Source organism: Solanum dulcamara, chromosome 2, assembly GCF_947179165.1.
Source record: "Solanum dulcamara chromosome 2, daSolDulc1.2, whole genome shotgun sequence".
Taxonomy (NCBI): Eukaryota; Viridiplantae; Streptophyta; class Magnoliopsida; order Solanales; family Solanaceae; genus Solanum; species Solanum dulcamara.
This window is the reverse complement of record NC_077238.1, coordinates 1,738,731-1,761,059: the sequence shown is the minus strand read 5'-3', so window position 1 is coordinate 1,761,059 and position 22,329 is coordinate 1,738,731. Positions and strand designations below refer to the sequence as shown.

General features: G+C 36.1%; 5 protein-coding genes and 1 pseudogene across 9 annotated transcripts; all 6 read right to left on the bottom strand.

Moving 5' to 3' along the window:
- Positions 1–653: 653 nt before the first annotated feature.
- On the bottom strand, positions 654–3,262 carry LOC129879934 (LEAF RUST 10 DISEASE-RESISTANCE LOCUS RECEPTOR-LIKE PROTEIN KINASE-like 1.1). Its single transcript, XM_055953689.1, has 4 exons — positions 2,482–3,262; positions 2,315–2,350; positions 1,790–2,041; positions 654–1,700 (listed from the first exon to the last, which is right to left on the bottom strand). Exons 1-4 carry the CDS (start codon positions 3,209–3,211, stop codon positions 733–735), a joined length of 1,986 nt encoding a protein of 661 aa, XP_055809664.1. The 5' UTR covers positions 3,212–3,262; the 3' UTR covers positions 654–732.
- Positions 3,263–5,001: 1,739 nt separating this feature from the next.
- On the bottom strand, positions 5,002–7,544 carry LOC129879933 (LEAF RUST 10 DISEASE-RESISTANCE LOCUS RECEPTOR-LIKE PROTEIN KINASE-like 1.1). Its single transcript, XM_055953688.1, has 4 exons — positions 6,851–7,544; positions 6,704–6,739; positions 6,268–6,519; positions 5,002–6,189 (listed from the first exon to the last, which is right to left on the bottom strand). Exons 1-4 carry the CDS (start codon positions 7,518–7,520, stop codon positions 5,288–5,290), a joined length of 1,860 nt encoding a protein of 619 aa, XP_055809663.1. The 5' UTR covers positions 7,521–7,544; the 3' UTR covers positions 5,002–5,287.
- Positions 7,545–7,780: 236 nt separating this feature from the next.
- On the bottom strand, positions 7,781–10,419 carry LOC129879932 (LEAF RUST 10 DISEASE-RESISTANCE LOCUS RECEPTOR-LIKE PROTEIN KINASE-like 1.1). 2 transcript variants are annotated; one of them, XM_055953687.1, is made up of 5 exons: positions 9,668–10,419; positions 9,507–9,554; positions 9,065–9,319; positions 8,071–8,991; positions 7,781–7,881 (listed from the first exon to the last, which is right to left on the bottom strand). In XM_055953687.1, the coding sequence occupies exons 1-5, from the start codon at positions 10,362–10,364 to the stop codon at positions 7,868–7,870; spliced, it is 1,935 nt and encodes a 644-aa protein (XP_055809662.1). In that variant the 5' UTR covers positions 10,365–10,419; the 3' UTR covers positions 7,781–7,867. The 2 variants fall into 2 exon arrangements, with proteins under 2 accessions (XP_055809662.1, XP_055809661.1); XM_055953686.1 differs by lacking the exon at positions 7,781–7,881 and having other exon boundaries at positions 7,904–8,991.
- A 1,185-nt stretch (positions 10,420–11,604) lies between these two features.
- LOC129879931 (LEAF RUST 10 DISEASE-RESISTANCE LOCUS RECEPTOR-LIKE PROTEIN KINASE-like 1.1) lies at positions 11,605–14,273 on the bottom strand. Of its 2 annotated transcripts, none has more exons than XM_055953682.1 (4): positions 13,461–14,273; positions 13,266–13,346; positions 12,763–13,017; positions 11,605–12,687 (listed from the first exon to the last, which is right to left on the bottom strand). In XM_055953682.1, the coding sequence occupies exons 1-4, from the start codon at positions 14,185–14,187 to the stop codon at positions 11,786–11,788; spliced, it is 1,965 nt and encodes a 654-aa protein (XP_055809657.1). In that variant the 5' UTR covers positions 14,188–14,273; the 3' UTR covers positions 11,605–11,785. The 2 variants fall into 2 exon arrangements, with proteins under 2 accessions (XP_055809657.1, XP_055809660.1); XM_055953685.1 differs by having other exon boundaries at positions 12,763–13,002.
- A 616-nt stretch (positions 14,274–14,889) lies between these two features.
- On the bottom strand, positions 14,890–17,356 carry LOC129879930 (LEAF RUST 10 DISEASE-RESISTANCE LOCUS RECEPTOR-LIKE PROTEIN KINASE-like 1.1; annotated as a pseudogene).
- LOC129879929 (LEAF RUST 10 DISEASE-RESISTANCE LOCUS RECEPTOR-LIKE PROTEIN KINASE-like 1.1) lies at positions 17,029–21,876 on the bottom strand. 3 transcript variants are annotated; one of them, XM_055953680.1, is made up of 6 exons: positions 20,599–21,875; positions 20,467–20,511; positions 19,963–20,214; positions 18,921–19,884; positions 18,095–18,144; positions 17,029–17,116 (listed from the first exon to the last, which is right to left on the bottom strand). In XM_055953680.1, exons 1-5 carry the CDS (start codon positions 21,374–21,376, stop codon positions 18,105–18,107), a joined length of 2,079 nt encoding a protein of 692 aa, XP_055809655.1. In that variant the 5' UTR covers positions 21,377–21,875; the 3' UTR covers positions 17,029–17,116; positions 18,095–18,104. The 3 variants fall into 3 exon arrangements, with proteins under 3 accessions (XP_055809655.1, XP_055809656.1, XP_055809654.1); XM_055953681.1 differs by having other exon boundaries at positions 17,042–17,116; positions 18,057–18,144; XM_055953679.1 differs by lacking the exons at positions 17,029–17,116; positions 18,095–18,144 and adding an exon at positions 18,474–18,762 and having other exon boundaries at positions 20,599–21,876.
- Positions 21,877–22,329: the final 453 nt, after the last annotated feature.

Below are 22,329 nucleotides of genomic sequence, written 5' to 3'. Positions count from 1 at the left end.
TTTTTCATGTATTTACTTCTTTATAGTTTGAATCTGTTTAGTGAAAATCTTGATTCCGCTACTTAATATATTTAGTGCAAATCCATACTCTAGAATTGCATTTGGTGTGCCTCATTTTCAAGAACTGTATAAGACCTACATGTGCTATGCCATTCATAAAGAAATGGACTCTATGGTGTTTTTTGTATAAGCTACTTCAGAACAGGATATGTTTTGACAGGCAATATATTGAATGTTGTCACTAGAATGGACCATATAAATAGAGGTGATCTATGCATATTCATTCCAGGCAGGGATGGAGCTACAGTTCGACTTACGAGTTCGACAAAACTCAGTAGATTTGGCTCAAACCTGTATTTTTGTTAAAAATTCACTTATAAGTTGACTAGCATCTAGAATCCATAATCCGAAAATCCTGACTCCACCTCTGAATTTCCTACTCCAACCTTAAATGGATGAAACATTGGTTTGATGAAGACTCGAAATTGCTAAGTCGACTGCTCCTCTATAATGGTTGGTAATACAACTTAAGGGCGGATGGACCGTTCATGCAGTGCCACTACCAAGTTCTACTACGCCCGATCTTAATAAGAGCATGAGACAGGTGACAACCAGAACGAAGCGAGCATGAAACAAGTACCCAATAATATTCATTTATGTTATAACTTGGCTCAATATTCTCTGTGTTTTTTGTTATCTACATGAACTATGAAACAAAAAAAAGGATGAATATTATGTACTAGTGGTACTTGTGCTAGATTCACTAATCCACACTTGAGTTACACTATTTGGTGAAGTTGGAAACTTGTTGAGTTTCTTCAATAGTACATCTACTTCTGATTCAGGTGAAAGAGGGACTTGTACACTCTCTTTAGTATTTCCATCACAATCCATTTTCTTATCACGTTTAAACTCACCATGTTGAATCTCTTGCAATGTTTCTAGTACTTCAACCATAGTAGGCCTCATGTCCTTGTCATGTTGCAAGCATCGAAATGATATCTCGGCTACTGAAGTAGTCATCCTCCTAACTTCTGCATCAGACTGAAAACCGAGAGACGGGTCTATCAACTCATGGAATGCACACCTTAAAATCCTGTTTATTGCATAGTTAGACAAGTTGATCTCTTCGTTACGTCTACTGAAGTCGACTGCAGTCATGGATGATATAAGCTCAACAAGGACTACCCCAAAGCTATAAACATCACTTTTATCAGTAAGCTGATAACATTCGTGGTACTTTGGATCGACGTAGCCAGGGGTACCTTGTGGTGCAGTGGATATGTGAGAGATATCAGTTGGATGAAGTCTTGAAAGTCCAAAATCTCCGACTTTGACACAGAAGTTTTGATCAAGTAGTATGTTGTTACTCTTCACATCACGGTGGATTATATCAGAAGCGTGCAGATATGCCAGAGCACTAGCAGCTTCAACAGCAATTTTCATGCGGATAGGCCACGTGAGTGAACCTTCCTTTGCCTTATGACCGTGCAAGTGATCAGCAATCGTTCCATTTGGTACATACTCGTATACAAGTAGGAGTTGGTCGCTGAGTTTAGACGTGCAACCATAAAGAGTGACAAGATTTTTGTGCCTTAACCTTGTTAGAATTTCAATCTCAGTTACAAACTGCTCCTTTCTCCTAGCATTATGGTCGTAGAGGCGTTTTACTGCAACTTCTCTTCCATCCTGAAGTTTCCCTAGTTTTTTAGCATCCAACAATTAGAATCAACGAAAAAGAAGAAAGTGATGGCTAGACTAGACATCTGCATTGTCAAAAGTTTCTTACCATAGTACACTGTTCCATATCCTCCATCCCCGAGTTCTCTGGATGAATCAAAATTCATAGTAGCTTGTTGAAGTTCAGCATAAGAGAAGACGGGAACCCCAAAGAGCCCGCTGTCTAACTCGTAGCTTTGTGTTGAGGGCTCTGAAGGGGTGCTTCTTGGAAGAACATTAGAAAAACTTCTATTACCCTTCTTGCAGCAGCAGATTATATTGATCACTATGATGATTGCTATTATAAAAAATCCACCAATCACTGCAGATCACATGAGATATTAAACAGGTTACATTTTAAGTTTGTAGTATTGAAATGGATACAAGTAGTTACCCCTCAACATAGGAGATTTCTGTGCAATTCTAGTTACACTGCTATGTTACTCAGACTCCCCAAAAATGCTATTGTACCCATGTCGAATCCTCCAAAAATTCACTACTTTCCGAGGATCCAACATGCACTTAGATGTCATTGTTTGAAGAGTCCAAGCAACACAAGAGTTATAGATAGAAATTATTGATTATAGTCAAGTACCTGCACCTAGAATCAGTCCCAAGTTTCTTTTTGCAGCTGCAAGAACACAAAAATGATAGTTCAATCAGTCACAATAAGATTGAAAACAATGCACATTCATGAACATAGTAAACATCTTGGGAGGCAACAAATGTCAGACAAGTGACAAGCATCATGTATGCCAATACCTTTGGAGCAAAAGAAGTCATTTTTGCTGTCACTTTGGCATTGCCCTTCTCTATAAAAACACTTGGAACAATCTTTAGACACTTCCCAATCTAATGTGAAATTAGAACTTAACAGGTCAAACAAATCAGAAGGAACTGGTTCTGTAGGTGAAATATACTTCAAAGGCAATCGAATAATCGAGCAATTTGCAGGAAGATCATCACCAGCTGGAATACTATGGCTTATACCTGTTCTTGGTTTATGATAGTATAAGATAAATCCATCACAATTCGAGTAGTTCTCATAACGTCGAAAATAACCACCTATCTCCTCACTACTACTACTACTACCATTCATACAATTGAACAAAGTGATATTATTGAATACACCAAATGAAACAGAAGGAGTATTAGGAAAAGATAAGTTCCTTTCAAAGGATTTGCAACTTCTATTAGCCAAATAACCTTCAAGAATCGAGTCCGAAAGATCGATACCATTAACCCATTGCCACTTTTTGTAAGCATTGTATGACACACCCTCAATCTCAACTTTTGGATATAGAAAAGTGTTGTTACAATCAATCTTGGATAATCCACAATGAGGTTTCTTGAATTCTGAAAAAGGATAACTCATGCTACCAAGTCTTCCACAATTGAACTCTTTTGGACATGATGTACTCTCAACTTTAACTAAGTTGAACATAAGAACATGAAATATAAAGAACATAGCAGAAAAACAGGCTAAAGCCATAAGTCTTTAACTATAAAAACTTCAACTTTGTCACATACATGAGTAGAACAAGTTGTTATAAGAATAAAATATGAGTATTACCAAAAATGTTCTCTTTTTCACTCTGAATCCATCTTGTACTTGAGTTTGGACTTTCTTAAAGAAAATGACAAAAATGGTCCCTTATGTTTGGGATTAGTTCAAACTAGTCCCTTAAGTATCATCTAAGCAGTTTTAGTCTTTTAAATTTGCCAAATTAGAACACTTTTGGTCCTCCACCAAATATTTAACAAAGTCTACCGATTAGATGTAACAGAAAAAGAGGATTTAACTAGAAACATCAGGAAAATCCCGTTAAATCTCAAAAACTGCTGCACTCCCAAAAAGTGCATAATTGGTTGAGGTAGAGTTTGTTAAACATTTGAAGGAGATTAAAAGTGCCCCTTTTTGGCAAACTTAAAGAACGAAAACTAAGGGACTATTTTGAACATACTTCCAAATATAAGGGACTATTTTTGTCATTTTCTAGATTTTCTTTTTTTATCTTATCTTGTACCAACAATTCAAGAAAAAAACATTAAAGATTATAAAAAAACAAAAAAAGGTGGGGACCATTAAGTTTGCAAGTGGAAATATAAATATGAATATTTGAGTATTTTGCTCACCAACTTTCTCATTGACTGTAACTTAGCCGAATTAAAAGACTTCAATAATAATTTGACTATTGAAAATAATCATATATTTAATCAATCTAGAAAAAAAAAAGCACTTTTGAATTAGCCTATGCCTAGGTTTCTACTCCATTGTATTTTTCTGACTCAACAAGTGGTGACAGCTAATTTTATTATAATGCATTTTGCTAAAGAATATTAAGTTATACTCGTTCCGTATCAATTTATGTGGCATCATTTAATTTAATATAAAATTTAAGAAAAAAAATATAAATTTTTAAAATATGTGGTCTAAAATAAAATGTAGATATTTATGTGACTATTTTAAAGCTAAGTTATATCAAATTATAGAAATGTGAAATTCTTTTTAAGATAGATTAAAAATAAAATTGTGTCATATATTGAGATGGAGGGATTATCGTACTTTGAGAGCAAACTTCTTTGAATGTGATCTTTTAAGGCTAAACCATTAAATAAAAAGGCAAAGACAAAAAAAATTATCTTTGTTTGATAAAAAAATAAATATAAAATCATGAGTTGTGGTGTGACGAAACTATTTCATCCTTAATCAGAGATTTCGAGTATGAAGAGAATTTTATTGGAATATAACCTTCGAATGAATACTACAATACACGATCCAAATTTAGTTGGAATTTCAATGCAAACTTCGAACATCGGTTGGGTAACTAAAAATATCAATATATAGGTGGAATATTCTTTTTGTTTTTTGCCTTCATTTTTGGCAGGTCAACCATTGGCTAGAGCTAGAACATGGAATATAGAGGTCGATCCATTTAAAGTTGGAGTTAGGAAAAAGTCTCTTTTACCCTTATTCCTAACAGAGCTCAAACTTGAAAATAATTTTTAATTATAGTCAAAAGTACAGGGGCAAATTTGGACACGTGGAGTCCACTTATTTCATGTTGGAGCTCCGTTATACTAGACGATTTGCTAACAGCAAGATATAGAATGGACCAAAAGTTAATTATATGAATGGACAACAGGTAAAACTGGATATTAAAAGTTTAATTATTTTAATTATAAAAATATATTATTTTCTTTTGAACAAACTAAAAAAAATATCATATAAATTAAGACAAAGGAATTAACTGTTTATAACAAATGTAATATGATAACATGTAAATTAAAGTTAGATAAACATGTTACACAGAGGATAACACATTTTTACACTCATAAATATTAAGATACATAGCTCAAGAAAGTTCTATATTGCTCGGACTCTTCAAAATTGTTACCGTATCAAATTCTCCAAAATGCACTATTTTTTAGAGTATCCGGCATGCATCCGTCAACATTTTTGAAGAGTCTGAACAACAACATAACAAGAAACTTCTCACGGTAGTACATTCATGGTCTCTCAAAATTTACACCAATAACAAAGGAAGGGGACATGTAAGTTTCACTACTATGTATTAGTTATAGTACTAGAACAAGTAATCCATTTATCAGTCACAGAATTTGGTAAAGGTAGTGATTTAACTTGATTCAGGAATAACTTAGCTCTCTTCTCATTGCCAAATTCACTAGTCTGAATCTCTTTTAGAATATCCAAAACTTCAACCATAGTAGGCCTCATGTCCCTATCTGTATGTAAGCACAGAAAAGCCAACTCTGCCACTGAAGTAGTCATTTCCCAAATCTTGGTATCTGAATCGAACCCCAGGGATGGATCGATCAACTCGTGAAATGCACATTTTACAATCTTGTTTATTGCAAAATTAGCTAAATTAATCTCTTGGGTATGCCTGTTCATATCCACAGCAGTCATTGATGAAATGAGTTCAACTAGGACCACCCCAAAGCTATAAACGTCACTTTTACTAGTCAGCTGGTAACATTCGTGATACTTTGGATCGATATAGCCAGGGGTTCCCCGTGGTGCAGTTGAAATATGAGAGACATCATTTGGGAAGAGCCTTGATATCCCAAAATCTGCAACTTTAACACTAAAATTCTGATCAAGGAGTATGTTATTAGTCTTCACATCACAGTGTATGACGTCAGAAGCATGCAGGTAAGCCAATGCACCAGCAGTTTCTATGGCAATGTTCATGCGGACTGGCCAGGTGAGTGATCCGTCCTTCACCCTGTCACCATGGAGGTGATCAGCAAGAGTTCCATTAGGAATGTATTCATAGACAAGGAGTAGTTCACGGCTTCGCCATGAAGTGCAGCCATAGAGGGTGACAAGATTAATCTGCCTTAGCCTAGTAAGGATCTCAATTTCATTTACAAACTGCTGCATTCGTTTGCAGTTGTGCTCATAGAGGCGCTTCACAGCAACCTCTCTTCCATCCTTAAGTTTTCCTAGTCATTAATGAACAAGAATTAGGCACATGAAGAAAGAATTGAAGCATAGCTCAGTTGGATTAGGAAGTCTCTCACCATAGTAAACAGTTCCGAAACCTCCATCTCCAAGGACTCGAGAGGAATTGAAATCATTAGTGGCTTCTTCAAGTTCTGAATAAGAGAAGACTGGGACACCAAAGTATATGCTGCCTCCCTCAACATCATGTTTAAAAATGTCCGAGAATTTCTTTGTTGAGAGGAAATGGGATGGACTAAATTTCCTCTTCTTATAACACCAGATAAAGTAGACTGCTAAACAAGTTATCATCACCAATATTCCTCCAAAAACTGGAAAGGAATTAATAATCGAAGGTTATCAAAACAACAAAGTCTAAACATCGCAATCTCTCAACTCCACTTTGTCAATATGGATATAGTTTGAGCATTTACCACAATGAACAATAAAATTCAAATGACATGTATGGAATTCTGAAATACAAAAGAAAGATGAGATTAATGGATATTTAACTACCTGTTCCAAGAATCAGTCCCAACTTGCTTCTATTTGCTTTTGCAGATACAAATAAGAGGGAAAATTATCAGATGTGATATGAAACAAGAAAGGACCCTAAGAAATATGCATTGACCTTGAACATGTAGATTATTTTGAGATGTCTACCTTTGTAACAAAGAAAATTGTTGTTCTTATCAGTCTGGCATCGACCTCCACCATAGTGACATTTGTTACAGTCATCAGACAGTTTCCATTCTACAAAAATTTCGGGACTTAACATTTTAAGCAAATCACCATCCCTTGACTGAATTGGCAATCTGATAAGTGAACAGTTGGAAGTATGATTTCCTGCTAGAATGTCTTCATCATCAACTTCATCAAACTTGTAGTATATGGTGAATCCATCACAGCCATCGGACGAATTATAACCATCAAAATGATATTTCATTTTCTGATGAATGTATGGGTTGTTACTACTAGTCCTGTTGCATTTAAAGAAGTTCTGAAGGTTTGTAGTGAAAGAAATCGAAGGAGAGTCTGAAAGGGAGATATTTTTGTTAAAAGCCTGGCACTTGTGTTGCCTCAACGTGGTCTGAAGCTTCAGGTCCATGAGTAAAATAGTATAACTATACTCCTTGCCTAGAGCATAGTACCAATCTCCTTCGGGAACCAACTGGATTCTTGGAAATAGTTTAGCATCACAACCAGACATAAGCATTATTCCACAGTCGGGTCGTGTGGAATGGGAGAAAGGAAAGCTCAGGTCAGTAAGATTTCCACATGAAAAGGACTTTGGACAAGTTGAATCATTTCTGCCCTTAGCAGGTAGCTTCATATCTCCTCCTTATGGTTAACAAACCAGTCTTCGATTTGCTCATTTTCTCGCTAGAAATTACCAAGAAAGTTTTTCAAGTTTTGCGGTCATGTATATATGGTGTAAGGTAGAAATATTTGTAATGTTTCAAGCCATATTCGTCAAAATTTTGAATAAGAAACAAATCATTAATCGACATCCTAGCATATGGAACACTGGCCTCTCAATTCCATCTCTAAGATTGTAACAATAGTGCATATCACTATGACTAAATACTCAAATTGACTTTTCTTTTTTCTCTATTTTCTCCCATCAGTGTGTTTGGACGGAGCCACTGCTTTGTCAGAAAGTTACTCCGGTGATCCCCTTCACATTTTACGACCTGCCAGTGTATATAACAGCTCTTATATAATAAAATTAAAAAATTGAATCACTTTCACTCGTAGATACATTGCTCAAGAAAATTCTCACAGTAGTACATTCATAGTCTCCCAAAATCTACATCAATAACAAAGGAAGGGAGTACAGAACTACTTTGTACTAGTTATACTAGAACAAGTAATCCATTTACCAGTCACAGAATTTGGAGAAGGTAGTGATTTAATTTGCTTCAGCAACAACTCATCTTCTGATTCAGGAAAAGGAGGTGCTGCAACTATTTTAGCTTCATTGAGACTACAATCTTCTTTCTTCTCGTTGTCAAATTCACTAGTCTGAATCTCCTTTAGAATATCCAAAACTTCAACCATGGTAGGCCTCATGTCCCTATCGGTCTGCAAGCACAGAAAAGCCAGCTCTGCCACTGAAGTAGTCATTTCCCGAGTCTTGGAATCTGAATCGAACCCCAGGGATGGATCAATCAACTCGTTAACTGCAGATTTTATGATCTTGTTTATTGCAAAGTTGGCCAAATTGATCTCTTGGCTCTGCCTGTTCATATCCACAACAGGCATTGATGAAATGAGCTCAACAAGGACCACCCCGAAGCTATAGACATCACTTTTACAAGTCAGCTGGTAACATTCGTGATACTTTGGATCAATATAGCCAGGGGTACCCCGGGGTGTAGTTGAAATATGAGAGACGTTATTTGGGAAGAGCCTTGAAATCCCGAAATCTGCAACTTTAACACTAAAGTTGTGATCAAGGAGTATGTTGTTAGTCTTCACATCGCAGTGTATTACATCAGAAGAATGCAGGTAAGCCAATGCACCAGCAGTTTCTACGGCAATGTTCATGCGGATTGGCCAGGTAAGTGATCCATCCTTCGCTATGTCACCATGAAGGTGATCAGCAAGAGTACCATTAGGAATATATTCATAGACAAGTAGTAGTTCACGGCTTCGCCTTGAAGTGCAGCCATAGAGGGTGACAAGATTGTTGTGCCTTAGTCTAGTAAGGATATCAATTTCATTTACAAACTGCTCCATTCGCTTGAAGTTGTGCTCGTAGAGGCGCTTTACAGCAATCTCCCGTCTATCTTTAAGTTTTCCTGTTCATCCATGGAAAAGAATTAGCCACAAGAAGAAATAGTTGATGCATATCTAGATTAACAGGTTTCTCACCATAGTAAACAGTTCCGAAACCTCCATCTCCAAGGACTCTAGAGGGATTGAAATCATTTGTGGCTTCTTCAAGTTCTGAATAAGAGAAGACTGGGACACCAAGGTATATACTATATCCCTCAACATCATGTTTAAAAATGTCCAAGAACTTCTTTGTTGAGAGGAAGCGGGATGGGCTAAGTTTCCTCGTCTTGTAACGCCAGATAAAGTAGACAACTAAACAAGCTATGATCACCAACCCTATTCCACCAAAACCTGGAAGAGAAGTCAGGACTCCAGGTCACTCAAATAAAACAATTAAAATAAAGAAATAGAAAGGAGAAGGACTTTTCCCTTTTTTGATGAGAAAAGGTAATAGATTTCACTAAGGAGTGCCAAGAAGGTATAAAAAATAGTACAAAACTAGAAAATAGCATTGCAGCTTAATATATATTAAAACTACCTGTGGCAAGAACCAGCCCCACCATACTTCTTGTAGATATTGTTGCATCTACAAAAGGGAAAATGTTATTACATATTATTGATATGTGATATGAAAACAAAAAAGAAGCCTAAGAAATATGCACTAGACTTTGAGCATGTTAATTATCTGGAAATGTCTACCTTTTTGACAATAAAATTTGTTGGTTTGATCAGTCCGGCATTGACCTCCATCATAGTGACATTTGTTACAGTCATCAGATAGTTTCCATTCTACTAGAAATCCGGTAGTATCAAAGTTGTCATCTAATGTTGCACGAATTGGCAATTGGAGAAGTGAACAGTTGGCAGTAAGATTGCCTGCTCGAACGTCTTCATCATCACTTCCAGGAAGCTTGTAGTATATGCTAAATCCTTTACAACCATTGTACATTTTATAACCAGAAAAATGCTGGTTGTTACTACTAGTGTTGTTGCATTTGTAATAATCACGCAAATATACTCGGATAATTTCGAAAGAAACAGAAGGAGAATCTGGAAGGGAGATATTTTTTTCAAAGGCCTGGCACTTGTTATTCCTCAATATAGTTTGAAGCTTCGGATCCACTAACAATAATGTATAATTCAACGGATCGTCTATAGCATCATACCAATCTCCTCCAGGAAGCAATTGGATTCTTGGGTATGGTTTAGTATCACAATCAGAAATGGACATTATTCCACAGTCCCCTTGTGTTAGAAGAGTGAAAGGAAAGCTCATGTTAGTAAAATTTCCACATGAAAAGGACTTTGGACAAGTTGAATCATTTCTTCCCTTTGCTTGAATTAAGATCAGAAGTAGAGATAGAAGAAAGGAAACAAAAGAAGAAAGAAAAGCCATATTGAAGATTTGTGAATTGCAATTCTAGCAAAATAGACTATTTTATAGGATCAAGTTCCATAACTAGTTGTTAGCTTATTCATAAATATTTGTAAAAAAAGAAACACTATGTACAACCAAACGTATAAGAGGGGTCAGACTTATTGAGCAAAAGAAAGACTAAGTAAAAAGGAAATTTCCACATTACCTTTTCTAGCCCATCAACACCAGTAGAAAGACTTGACTTGTTGACTCGGCATATTAACGGAGACTTCTCATCATATTTTCTATAGGTTAAGAAAATTCTTTTGCTAGATGGTTTAGTGGGTACAAAGTCTTTTGGCTTGAAGGTTAGGAGTTCGAGTCTTGCTAGCAACATTTTTTTTCCCGCAAATTTACCACTAGACAGGTTGTTTAGTAACCTTTTATTTGAAATAAGAAAATCTCAACAGGGATAGTACAAGCGGGAGGGGGGGGGGGTTTCTAGGCCGTACCTTACCAATTATAATGAGGTAACAAACCTCTACTAACTAACAAGCATGAAGAAAATAAGAGTTAGAAAGAACTAGGTATTTTGTGATCACCACAGAGTATGTTCTATAAACTATTATGATATTACAAATGAGGATGCTTAAATAGTGAAAAATTATAACAACCAAGAAGAAGGTTGAGTTATCGACCTCAAACTTCCTTTTAAAGATTCATGAATTAAAAAAGATTGATTGCCTATCTAAAGTAACCTGAAGTATTTTCCTCTTGTGTTCTTCAAATCTCTCCAACAATGCTTGATAGTTCATCACTTCTTAGAATTATTGGATCTTGTTGAATTTGTTAATACTGTCATATGATTTTGCTTTACCAGTCGCATTGGTAGGTGCCTTGGAACAAACTCCCCAGTCACCTTGCCATCCCAACTATTCTTTCTTCCATGCTTCTTTTTGTTATTGCGTTGTTGCCTAGGAGAAATATCTGCATCCCTAGCTGCATTCGCAAAACAGTGATCCAACGAATCCTCTTCATCACCTTCCTCAAAGATGTCCTCGTCTTGTAGGTTAGCAAACTGATTATCAAGAAAATGTTTCCAACCTTCATCACTAGAAAATATTTGCTATGTTCCATGCAATCTGAAAAAGAATCAATCATTAATTTTCATCCCTAACTTATGGAACACTCACCCCATAAATCCAAGAGACTCTGAGTGTATGACAAAGATTGAAACAAGAGTGCATATAACTAATGCTGTTCCTCAATAACTCCATGGTTCTCAATTAAAAAGTTCTTAAACTGCCAGTGTATAAAACACAAGCTCTTATATAATGAAATTAAAAACTGAATCACTTCCACTAGTAGATACATAGCTCAAGAAACTTCTCACAGTAGGACATTTGCAGTCTTCCAAAATTTACATAAAATTAACAAAGAAAGGAGTATAGAAATCTTAACTACATTGTAATAGTTATATCAGAGCAAGTAATCCATTTATCAGTCACAGAATTAGGAGAAGGTAGTGATTTAACTTTCTTCAACACGAAAATATCTTCTGATTCATTGGCATTGAAATTAGTCTGAATCTCCTTTAGAGTATCCAAAACTTCAACCATAGTAGGCCTCACATCCCTATCTGTCTGCAAGCAAAGAAAAGCCAGCTCTGCCACTGAAGTAGTCATTTCCCGAGTCTTGGTATCTGAATCGAACCCCAGGGATGGATCAATCAACTCGTTAACTGCAGATTTTATGATCTTGTTTATTGCAAAGTTGGCCAAATTGATCTCTTGGCTCTGCCTGTTCATATCCACAGCTGGCATTGATGAAATGAGCTCAACAAGTACCACCCCGAAGCTATAGACATCGCTTTTACAAGTCAGCTGGTAACATTCGTGATACTTTGGATCGATATAGCCAGGGGTACCCCGGGGTGTAGTTGAAATATGAGAGACGTCATTTGGGAAGAGTCTTGAAATCCCGAAATCTGCAACTTTAACACTAAAGTTGTGATCAAGGAGTATGTTATTAGTCTTCACATCGCAGTGTATTACATCAGAAGAATGCAGGTAAGCCAATGCACCAGCAGTTTCTACGGCAATGTTCATGCGGATTGGCCAGGTAAGTGATCCATCCTTCGCTATGTCACCATGAAGGTGATCAGCAAGAGTACCATTAGGAATATATTCATAGACAAGTAGTAGTTCACGGCTTCGCCTTGAAGTGCAGCCATAGAGGGTGACAAGATTGTTGTGCCTTAGTCTAGTAAGGATATCAATTTCATTTACAAACTGCTCCATTCGCTTGAAGTTGTGCTCGTAGAGGCGCTTTACAGCAATCTCCCGTCTATCTTTAAGTTTTCCTGTTCATCCATGGAAAAGAATTAGCCACAAGAAGAAAAATAGTTGATGCATATCTAGATTAACAGGTTTCTCACCATAGTAAACAGTTCCGTAACCTCCATTTCCAAGTACTCTAGAGGAATTGAAATTATCTGTGGCTTCTTCAAGTTCTGAATAAGAGAAGACTGGGACACCAAAGTATATACTGCCTCCCTCAACATCATGATTAAAGATATCTGACAATTTCCTTGTCGAGAAGAAGTGGGATGAACTAAATTTCCTCTTCTTGTAACGCCAAATAAAGTATATAACTATAGAAGTTATGATCACCGATCCTACTCCACCAAAGACTGGAAGAGAAGTTAGTAATCCATGTCTTTGGAAAAGCAAAAAGAAATAGCAATGAGAAGGAATTCTCCCTTAACTCCACATCCATACATTTTGTTCTAACCTAAATTATTTTAAGTCTCTTCTTTCTGTTTTCTTTATCGCTAGAACAAAGGTTTTGAGCTTATACAAAATGATTGAAATTTTAAATGATATGCATGAATATTCTGTAATAATAATAAATGGCAGCAATTAAAATATATTTTCCTACCTGTGCTCAGAATCAGCTTCACCATATTTCTTCCAGTTGTTTCTTTTCTTTGATCGGTTCTACTTGTAGGTGTTTTTGCATCTACAGAATGGGGCAATAATATGAAATACATCACATATGCGGCATGAAACAAGAAAGGGACTTAAGTAGCATGAACTTGACCTTCAAAGTAAAGATTATTTATGAGATGTCTACCTTTGTGACAATGAAATTTGTTGGTTTTATCAGTCTGGCATTGACCTCCACCATAGTTACATTTGTTACAGTCATCGGACAGTTTCCATTCTACTAGAATTTCGGGACCTAACATGTTAAACAAATCATCATCCCCATCCCTGGAATAAATTGGCAATCTGATAAGTGAGCAATTGGTAGGAAGATTGTGTGCTTCTATGTATTCATCACTATTTCGGGAAAGGTTGTAGTATATGCTAAAGCCTTCACAGCCACTGTACATTTTATAACCAGCAAAATAACCGTTTATCTTGTGAGTAATGTTAAGGGCATTATTACTGGTACTGATGCATTTGAAGAAGTTGTTAATATTAATCATATTGAAAGAAATAGAAGGAGAGTTTGGAAGGGAGAAATTTTTGTTAAAAGCCTGGCACTTATGTTGCGTCAACGTTGTTTTAAGATTCATGTCCCCAATCCAAACTGATGAACTATGCTTCTCTAAAGCATAGTACCAATCTCCTTCAGGAATCAGTCGGATTTTCGGAAATGGTTTAGCATCACAACCATACATGGTCATTATTCCACAGTGAGGTTGTGTGGAAAGAGAGTAAGGAAATCTCAGGTCAGTAAAATTTCCACATGAAAAGGACTTTGGACAAGTTGAATCATTTCTTGATCCCTTTGCCTGAACTAAGATCAGAAGTAGAGATAGAAGGAAACAAATAAAAGAAGAAGCCAAATCCATATTGAATATAACTGAAGTTTTATGAATTGCGACTCTAGAAGTCTATATCTTATAAGAACTGAACACTTTCACCATTACTAGTCTTAAGTTTATTGGTAATGTTTGTTAAAAAGAAAAAAGTGCAACACAAACATATAAGAAGGGTCAGATTTATTAGGGACAAGAAAGGTGAAGAATAAAAAGGAAATGTTCACATTAGCTTTTCTAGCAATTCACACCAGTAGAAAGACTTGACTTCTTGACTCAGCAATATAAAAGCAATTCACACTAGTAGAAAGACACCCCAAAATGCACTTTATGACTACGTTGTGTAATTAGTAATTACTAGGCTGGTAATTACTACCCTAGTAATTATACCAGTGGCAGAGCCACCTTACAGTCAGGGGTTCATCTTCATCTGAATCCGTTCGGGAAAAAATTATACTATTTATATATGATTAAAATAATTTTTTTATGTATATATAGTACACGTCGAACCTCCTTGACTAGTTCATTAGTCTATTTTTTTAGATTTTGAACCCCCTTACTAAAATTTCTGACTCCGCCACTAAATTATATCAATCCCAATTACCCAAGTGACTTTCCAAAAAGACCTAAAAGTAAATTTTATTAGAAAAAATAGACTGTCCAGCAGTACAAAGCTGATACTGCAGCATTACACAAATAGAGTGAAAAAAATTACACTGAGAAGGTGTATATCGTAAACTCTTATATAATGAAACTAAAAATTGATAGATACATAGATCAAGAAACTTCTCACGGTAGTACATTTGTACACACAAAATGTACATCAATAGCAAAGAAAGGGAGTGTAGAACTTTTAACTACTTTGTGCTAGTTATATCAGAGCAAGTAATTCATTTTTCAGTCACAGAATTTGGAGAAGGTAGTGATTTAACTTGTTCCAACAATAACATTTCTTCTGATCCTGGGAAAGGAGAAGAGGCTACTATTTTCGCTTCATTGTCATTGAGATTAAACTAAGTTCTCTTCTCGTTGTCAAATTCACTAGTCTGAATCTCCTTTAGAATATCCAAAACTTCAACCATAGTAGGCCTCATGTCCCTATCAGTCTGTAAGCACAGAAAAGCCAGCTCTGTCACTGAAGTAGTCATTTCCCAAATCTTGGTATCTGAAGCGAACCCCAGGGATGGATCGATCAACTCGTGAAATGCACATTTTACGATCTTGTTTACTGCCAAGTTAGCCAGAATAATCTCTTGGCTATGCCTGTTCATATCCACAGCTGGCATTGATGAAATGAGTTCAACACGGACCACCCCGAAGCTATAAACATCGCTTTTACTAGTCAACTGGTAACATTCTTGATACTTTGGATCGATATAGCCAGGGGTCCCCTGGGTGCAGTTGAAATATGAGACACATTATTTGGGAAGAGCCTTGAAATTCCGAAATCTGCAACTTTAACACTAAAGTTGTGATCAAGGAGTATGTTGTTAGTCTTCACATCGCAGTGTATTACATCAGAAGCATGCAGGTAAGCCAATGCACCAGCAGTTTCTATGGCAATGCTCATGTGAATCGGCCACGTGAGTTACAAGATTGCTGTGCCTTAACCTAGTAAGGAACTCAATTTTATTTACAACCTGCTGCATTTGTTTGCAGTTGTGCTCGTAAAGGCGCTTCACAGAAACCTCCCTTCCATCTTTAAGTTTTCCTTGTCATTGATGAACAAGAATTAGGTACATGAAGAAACAGTTGAAGCATAGCTCAGTTGGATTTGGGAGTCTCTCACCATAGTAAACAGTTCCGAAACCTCCATCTCCAAGGACTCGAGAGGAATTGAAATCATTTGTGGCTTCTTCAAGTTCTGAATAAGAGAAGACTGGGACACCAAAGTATATACTGCCTCTCTCAACGTCATGTTTAAAAATGTCCGAGAATTTCTTTGTTGAGAGGAAACGGGATAGACTAAATTTCCTCTCCTTGTAACACCAGATAAAGGAGACAACTAAAGTTGTCATCACCAATTCTACTCCACCAAAAACTGGACGAGAAGTCAATAATACAGGTCTTTGGAAAAGATAAAAGAATTAGCAGGCGAAAGCAATTCTCCCTCAACTCCAGTATTTATACATTTCTATAACCTAAGGTACTTGTCTCTCCTATCATTTTTTGTCATTATGTAAGAAAATTTAAATGATATGCATGGAAATTATGAAATAGGAAAGAACTCTGCATTTAATGGATATTAAATTACCTGCTCCCAGAGTCACTCCCAACTTGCTTTTTGTTGTTTTTGCATCTAAAATAAGAGAGAAAATATTATGAAATATTATTGATAGGTGAGATGAAAACAAGAAAGGATAAGAAATATGCACTAGACCTTGAGCATGTGGATTATTTAGATATGTACATTGAAATTTGTTCGTTTTATCCTCCACCTTGGTGACATTGGTAACAGTCGTAAGACAGTTCCCATTGTACAAGGAAAACGTGACTTAACATTTTGAACATCAACATCATATGATACTGAGTCAATTGGCAATCTGATAAGTGAACAGTTGGCAGGAAAATTGTCTGCTCGAATGTCTTCATCATCATCGCCAGAAAGCTTGTAGTATATACTTAAGTCTTTACAACCATTGTACATTTTATAACCAGCAAAATGATCATTCTTCTTCTGGGTAGTGTTTGGGGCATTATAACTGGTGCTATTACATTTGAAGAAGTCGTGAAGCGTAGGCGTAGTGAAAGAAACAGAAGGAGAATCTTGAAGGGAGAAACTTTTGCTACAAGCCTGGCACTTGTGTGCCTCAACATGGTATGAAGCTTCGGGGTCCGAGAGCCAAACTGTGAAATTATGCGGTTTTTCCATAGGATTGTACCAATCCCCTCCTCGAAGCAGTTGGATTATTGGATTTGGTATAGTATCACAATCAGACATGGTCATTAATCCACAATCAAACTGTGTGGAAAGAGATAAAGGAAAGCTCAAGTTAGTAAGACTCCCACATGAAAAAGATTCCGGACAAGTTGACTCATTTTTCCCTTTGCCTGAACTAAGATCAGTAGAAGAGACAGAAGGAAGCAAATAAAAGAAGAAGCCAAAGCCATGTTGAAGCTCTACAGCGAGAAGCGGAAAGACTAGAAGGTTTGTGAATTGTAATTCTAGCTAGCTCACCAGTAAGATCAAGTTCCATCATATCATACTAATCATCATATTATATTATACTAAAAGTGGGAAGAATGTTAGGCAAAAGTTAGATTACAATTTTACCCCTACATTAAATTAAAATGTTATAGATTTACTGTTTGTATTAATGTGAAGTAAATTACATAAATTTTATTTTCACTAACTCTCCATTATGTAAATATATGTAACTCCCACTAATTATATTCATTATGATTTTTACTCCCATCTCTCATCCATGATCTCAAATGGATTAATGTCATATTCATGACAACTCTTTGTATTCTTCAATCCTATCCTATAAATAGTGACATTTGACACAATATTGTACACACTTCAAAAAGTTGAAAAAATATATGAGAATATCTCTATGCTCTCTTCTCTTGTATCTTTTTATCTGTTTTGTTTAATGTTTACGTTTCTTGTTTGTTGTTATTGTACAACTTTCTATTGTTTTGTTATTATTATTGAGAATGTACTTTCTATCATAAAAATAATGGATTTGTTTTAGTAAATACCAACAGATTTGAAGGGGATAAAATATGATATTTACAATACAAAATTTATATGAAATATTTTGGGATAAACGTGCAACGCACGTTTTCAGAACTAGTAACTTCTAAACACTGTAACTATTACAAGTCTTTCTCACAGGTAACATTTGTCAAAAAGAAACATTAAGTGGAACCAAATGTATAAGAAGGGTCAGACTTACTGGGGAAAAGAAAACTGAAGAGAACAGGAAATTCTTACATTGGCCTTTCTAGCCTTTGACACCAGTGGAAAGACTTGACTTCTTAAGTCTGCAAACAAACAACTTCTCATTAATTTCAGGACCTAAGTCTTTGGAAATGGATGACTTGAACTGTAGAAATAGAAGGTATATTCATTTCAGTTAACTGAAATTTAAATGGTATGCAGATAGATCCAAAGGTGAAATTAAAAAAGGAAATGGTTCTAGTCACACCCTAAACGGCACGTAAAGATAGTATGAAAATACAACCTTCCATTTACTCACTTTCTCATTAGAAACTAGCTAGAAAGTATTATCAAGATTGGAAGAGTATACACAGAAGAAGCTAAAAATATAGGCTATGTTTCATGTCATCTTCTCCAAAGTTTTGAAAAAGAATCAAATCATTAATCATCATCCTTAGCTTATGCAACACACACTATGAGTCTATCGCTAAAATTGAAACAATAGTGCATATCACTATAACTAAATGCTCAAAGTGACACTAGTAGTTGCATAGATTTCTAACATGGCCCCTCCATTCCAGGAGTTCCAGTAGTACCTTGTTAGTTTAAGCACTTCTAATTTTTTTCTAATTTGTCCCATTCATTTTCTGCTACACCAGTTTTTGACCCCAAAAGACAACAAACAGAGAGGATCTTTGGACGGAGCCACTGATTTGCTGGACCTGCCAGTATATATAACAGCTCTTATATAATGAAATCAAAAATTAAATCACTTTCACTCATAGATACATAGCTCAAGAAACTTCTCACAGTTGTACATTCGTAATCTCTCAAAATTCACATCAATAACAAAGAAAGAAGGTATAGAACTTTTAATTACTTTGTAGTAGTTATATCAGAGCAAGTAATCCATTTATCAGTCACAGAATTTGGAGAAGGTAAAGATTTAACTTTCTTCAAAAATAACATATCTTCTGATTCAGGGAAAGGAGAAGAGGCTACTATTTTAGCTTCATTTTCATTGAGATTAGACTGAGTTCTCTTCTCACTACCAAATTCACTAGTCTGAATCTCCTTTAGAGTATCCAAAACTTCAACCATTGTGGGCCTTATGTCCCTGTCTGTCTGCAAGCACAGAAATGCCAGCTCTGCCACTGAAGTAGTCATTTCCCAAATCTTGGTATCTGAATCAAACCCCAGGGATGGATTGATCAACTCATTAAATGCACCTTTTACGATCTTGTTTATTGCAAAGTTAGCCAAATTGATCTCTTGGCTATGCCTACTCATATCCACAGCAGGCATTGATGAAATGAGCTCGACAAGGACCACCCCGAAGCTATAAACATCACTTTTACTAGTCAGCTGGTAACATTCATGATACTTTGGATCGATATAGCCAGGGGTCCCCCGGGGTGCAGTTGAAATATGAGAGACATCATTTGGGAAGAGCTGTGATATCCCGAAATCTGCAACTTTAACACTGAAGTTGTGATCAAGGAGTATGTTATTAGTCTTCACATCGCAGTGTATTACGTCAGAAGCATGCAGGTAAGCCAATGCACCAGCAGTTTCTATGGCAATGTTCATGCGGACTGGCCAGGCAAGTGATCCGTCCTTCACTCTGTCACCATGGAGGTGATCAGCAAGAGTTCCATTAGGAATGTATTCATAGACAAGGAGTAGTTCACGGCTACGCCTTGAAGTGCAGCCATAGAGAGTGACAAGATTGTTATGCCTTAGCCTAGTAAGGATCTCTATTTCATTTACAAACTGCTGCATTCGTTTGCAGTTGTGCTCGTAAAGGCGCTTCACAGCAACCTCTCGTCCATCCTTAAGTTTTCCTGGTCATTGATGAAAAAGAATTAGGCACATGAAGATATAGATGAAACACAGCTCAGTTGGATTAGGAAGTCTCTCACCATAGTAAACAGTTCCAAAACCTCCATCTCCAAGTACTCGAGAGGAATTGAAATCATTTGTGGCGTCTTCAAGTTCTGAATAAGAGAAGACTGGAACACCAAAGTATATACTACCCCCCTCAATATCATGTTTAAAAATGTCAGAGAACTTCTTTGTTGAGAGGAAGTGGGATGGACTAAACTTTCTCTTCTTGTAACACCAGATAAAGTAGACAGCAAAACAAATCATCACCAATCCTAATCCACCAAAAACTGGAAAAAAAATATCAGTAATCAGAGGTTTTCAGAAAAAGAAAACATCACAAGCAAAAAGAAAGTGTCCTCTCAACTTCACTATCCAATCATTTTGTGTAAGGTAAGGTACTTGCCTGTCTTATCATCCTTTATCATTAAGGAAATGTTTTGAGATTTTACCACAATGAATAAGAAATTCAAATGATATGCATGGAAATTTTGTAATAGGAAAGACAGAAAAGACACTGCTGTTAATGAATATTTAACTACCTGCTCCCAGAGTCAGTCCGAACTTTCTTCTAGTCGTTTTTGCATCTAAAGAAAAAATAGGAAGAATATTATGAGATATTATAGATATGTGATATGAAGACAAGAAAGGACCCTAAGAAATATGCACTAGACCTTGATTATTTGGATATGTGCAATGAAATTTGTTGGTTATATCAGTCTGGCATTGACCTCTGCCATAGTGACATTGGTAACAGTCCTCAGACAGTTTCCATTCTACTAGAAAACCGGCGCTTAACATATTGAACAAACCACCAACATCTGAGGTCGAGTTGATTGGCAAACTGATAAGTGAACAGTTGGCAGGAAGATTGCCTTCTTGAACGTCTCCATCATCACTTCCAGGAAGCTTATAGGATATGCTAAAGCCTTTACATTCATTGTACATTCTATAACCAGCAAAATGGTCATTCTTGTGGGTAATGTTTGGGGTGTTAGTACTAGTGATGTTGCATTTGAAGAAGTTGAGATTATTCAAAATTTTGAAAGAAATGGAAGGAGAGTCTGGAAGGGAGAAAGTTTTGTTAAAAGCCTGGCACTTGTGTTTTCTCAACTTGGCATAAAGCTTGGGGTCCCCAAGCAAAACTGTATAATTAAACCAAATACCTAAAGCATAGTACAAATCTCCTCCAGGAAGCAGTTGGATTCTTGGATATGGTTTAGCATCACAGCCAGATAAGAACATTATTCCACAATCAGGTTGTGTGGAAAGAGAGAAAGGAAAGCTCAGGTCAGTAAGATTTCCACATGAAAAGGACTTTGGACAAGTTGAATCATTTTTTCCCTTTGCCCGAACTAAGATCAGAAAAAGAGACAGAAGGAAGCAAATTAAAGAAGAAGAAAAATCCATATTGCAAGAAAGATGAAAACTAGCTGAAGGTTTTTGAATCATATAGTAAATCTACCTAGATCTATTAATAGTCTTTAGCTTATTCGTAAAATTTGTCAAAAGGAAACATAATATGAAACCAAACGTATAAGAAGGGTCACACTTACTAAACAAAAGAAAGGCAAGTGGCAAAAGAAAAAAATGAAGTTTTCACATTGACACCAGTAGAAAGACTTGACTTCTTGACTCTGCATACAAACGACAACAATTCACATCATTTCTCCATAATTGGATGACAAATAGAAGCTATACTCATTTCAGTTTTCTCTAGCTTGCATAATAATGAAATAGTTCTAGTCGCAACTCACACCCTAAAAGACACGTAAAAGATAGTATGATGATGTAAAAAGAACATTGCATAATAAATCCAATTTTGCATTTGCTCATTTTCTCACCAGAAACTACCAAGAAAGTTTCTAAAGATTGGTATAATAGCTAACACTTAAATCTCTGTACATCACATAATTTTACGGCGAAGGGTGCACACCAGACCACCCTTCACCTAAGGTGGATCCGTCCTAGAAATATTTGCTATGTTCCAAAGTAATCTTCTTCCAAAATTTGAAAAAGAATCAGCCTTTAGTTGTCATTTTCATCTCTAGCTTATAAGACACTCACCCCATAATACAAGACAATATGGGGTTGTTTGGTAGGCGGGACAAGATGTGATATTTCACGATTATACCGTCAATCAAAAAAACAGAATCATGAATATCCCACCTTATCCCATCCCACTTAGAATTATTTTATCTCATCTCTTATGTGACATAAATTAGTCCGAAAATAATTTAATCCGCGTACTAAACAACCTCAGTTTCTATACAGGATAGTAATCCCACTGTTTTAATCAGATTGATGGTATAAAATAATTTCGGGATTAGCTAATATCTTCACTAGTGATGATATGGACAACATATCAGAAAAACAAATCAACTTCTCTTACTCCTTTTCTGTTT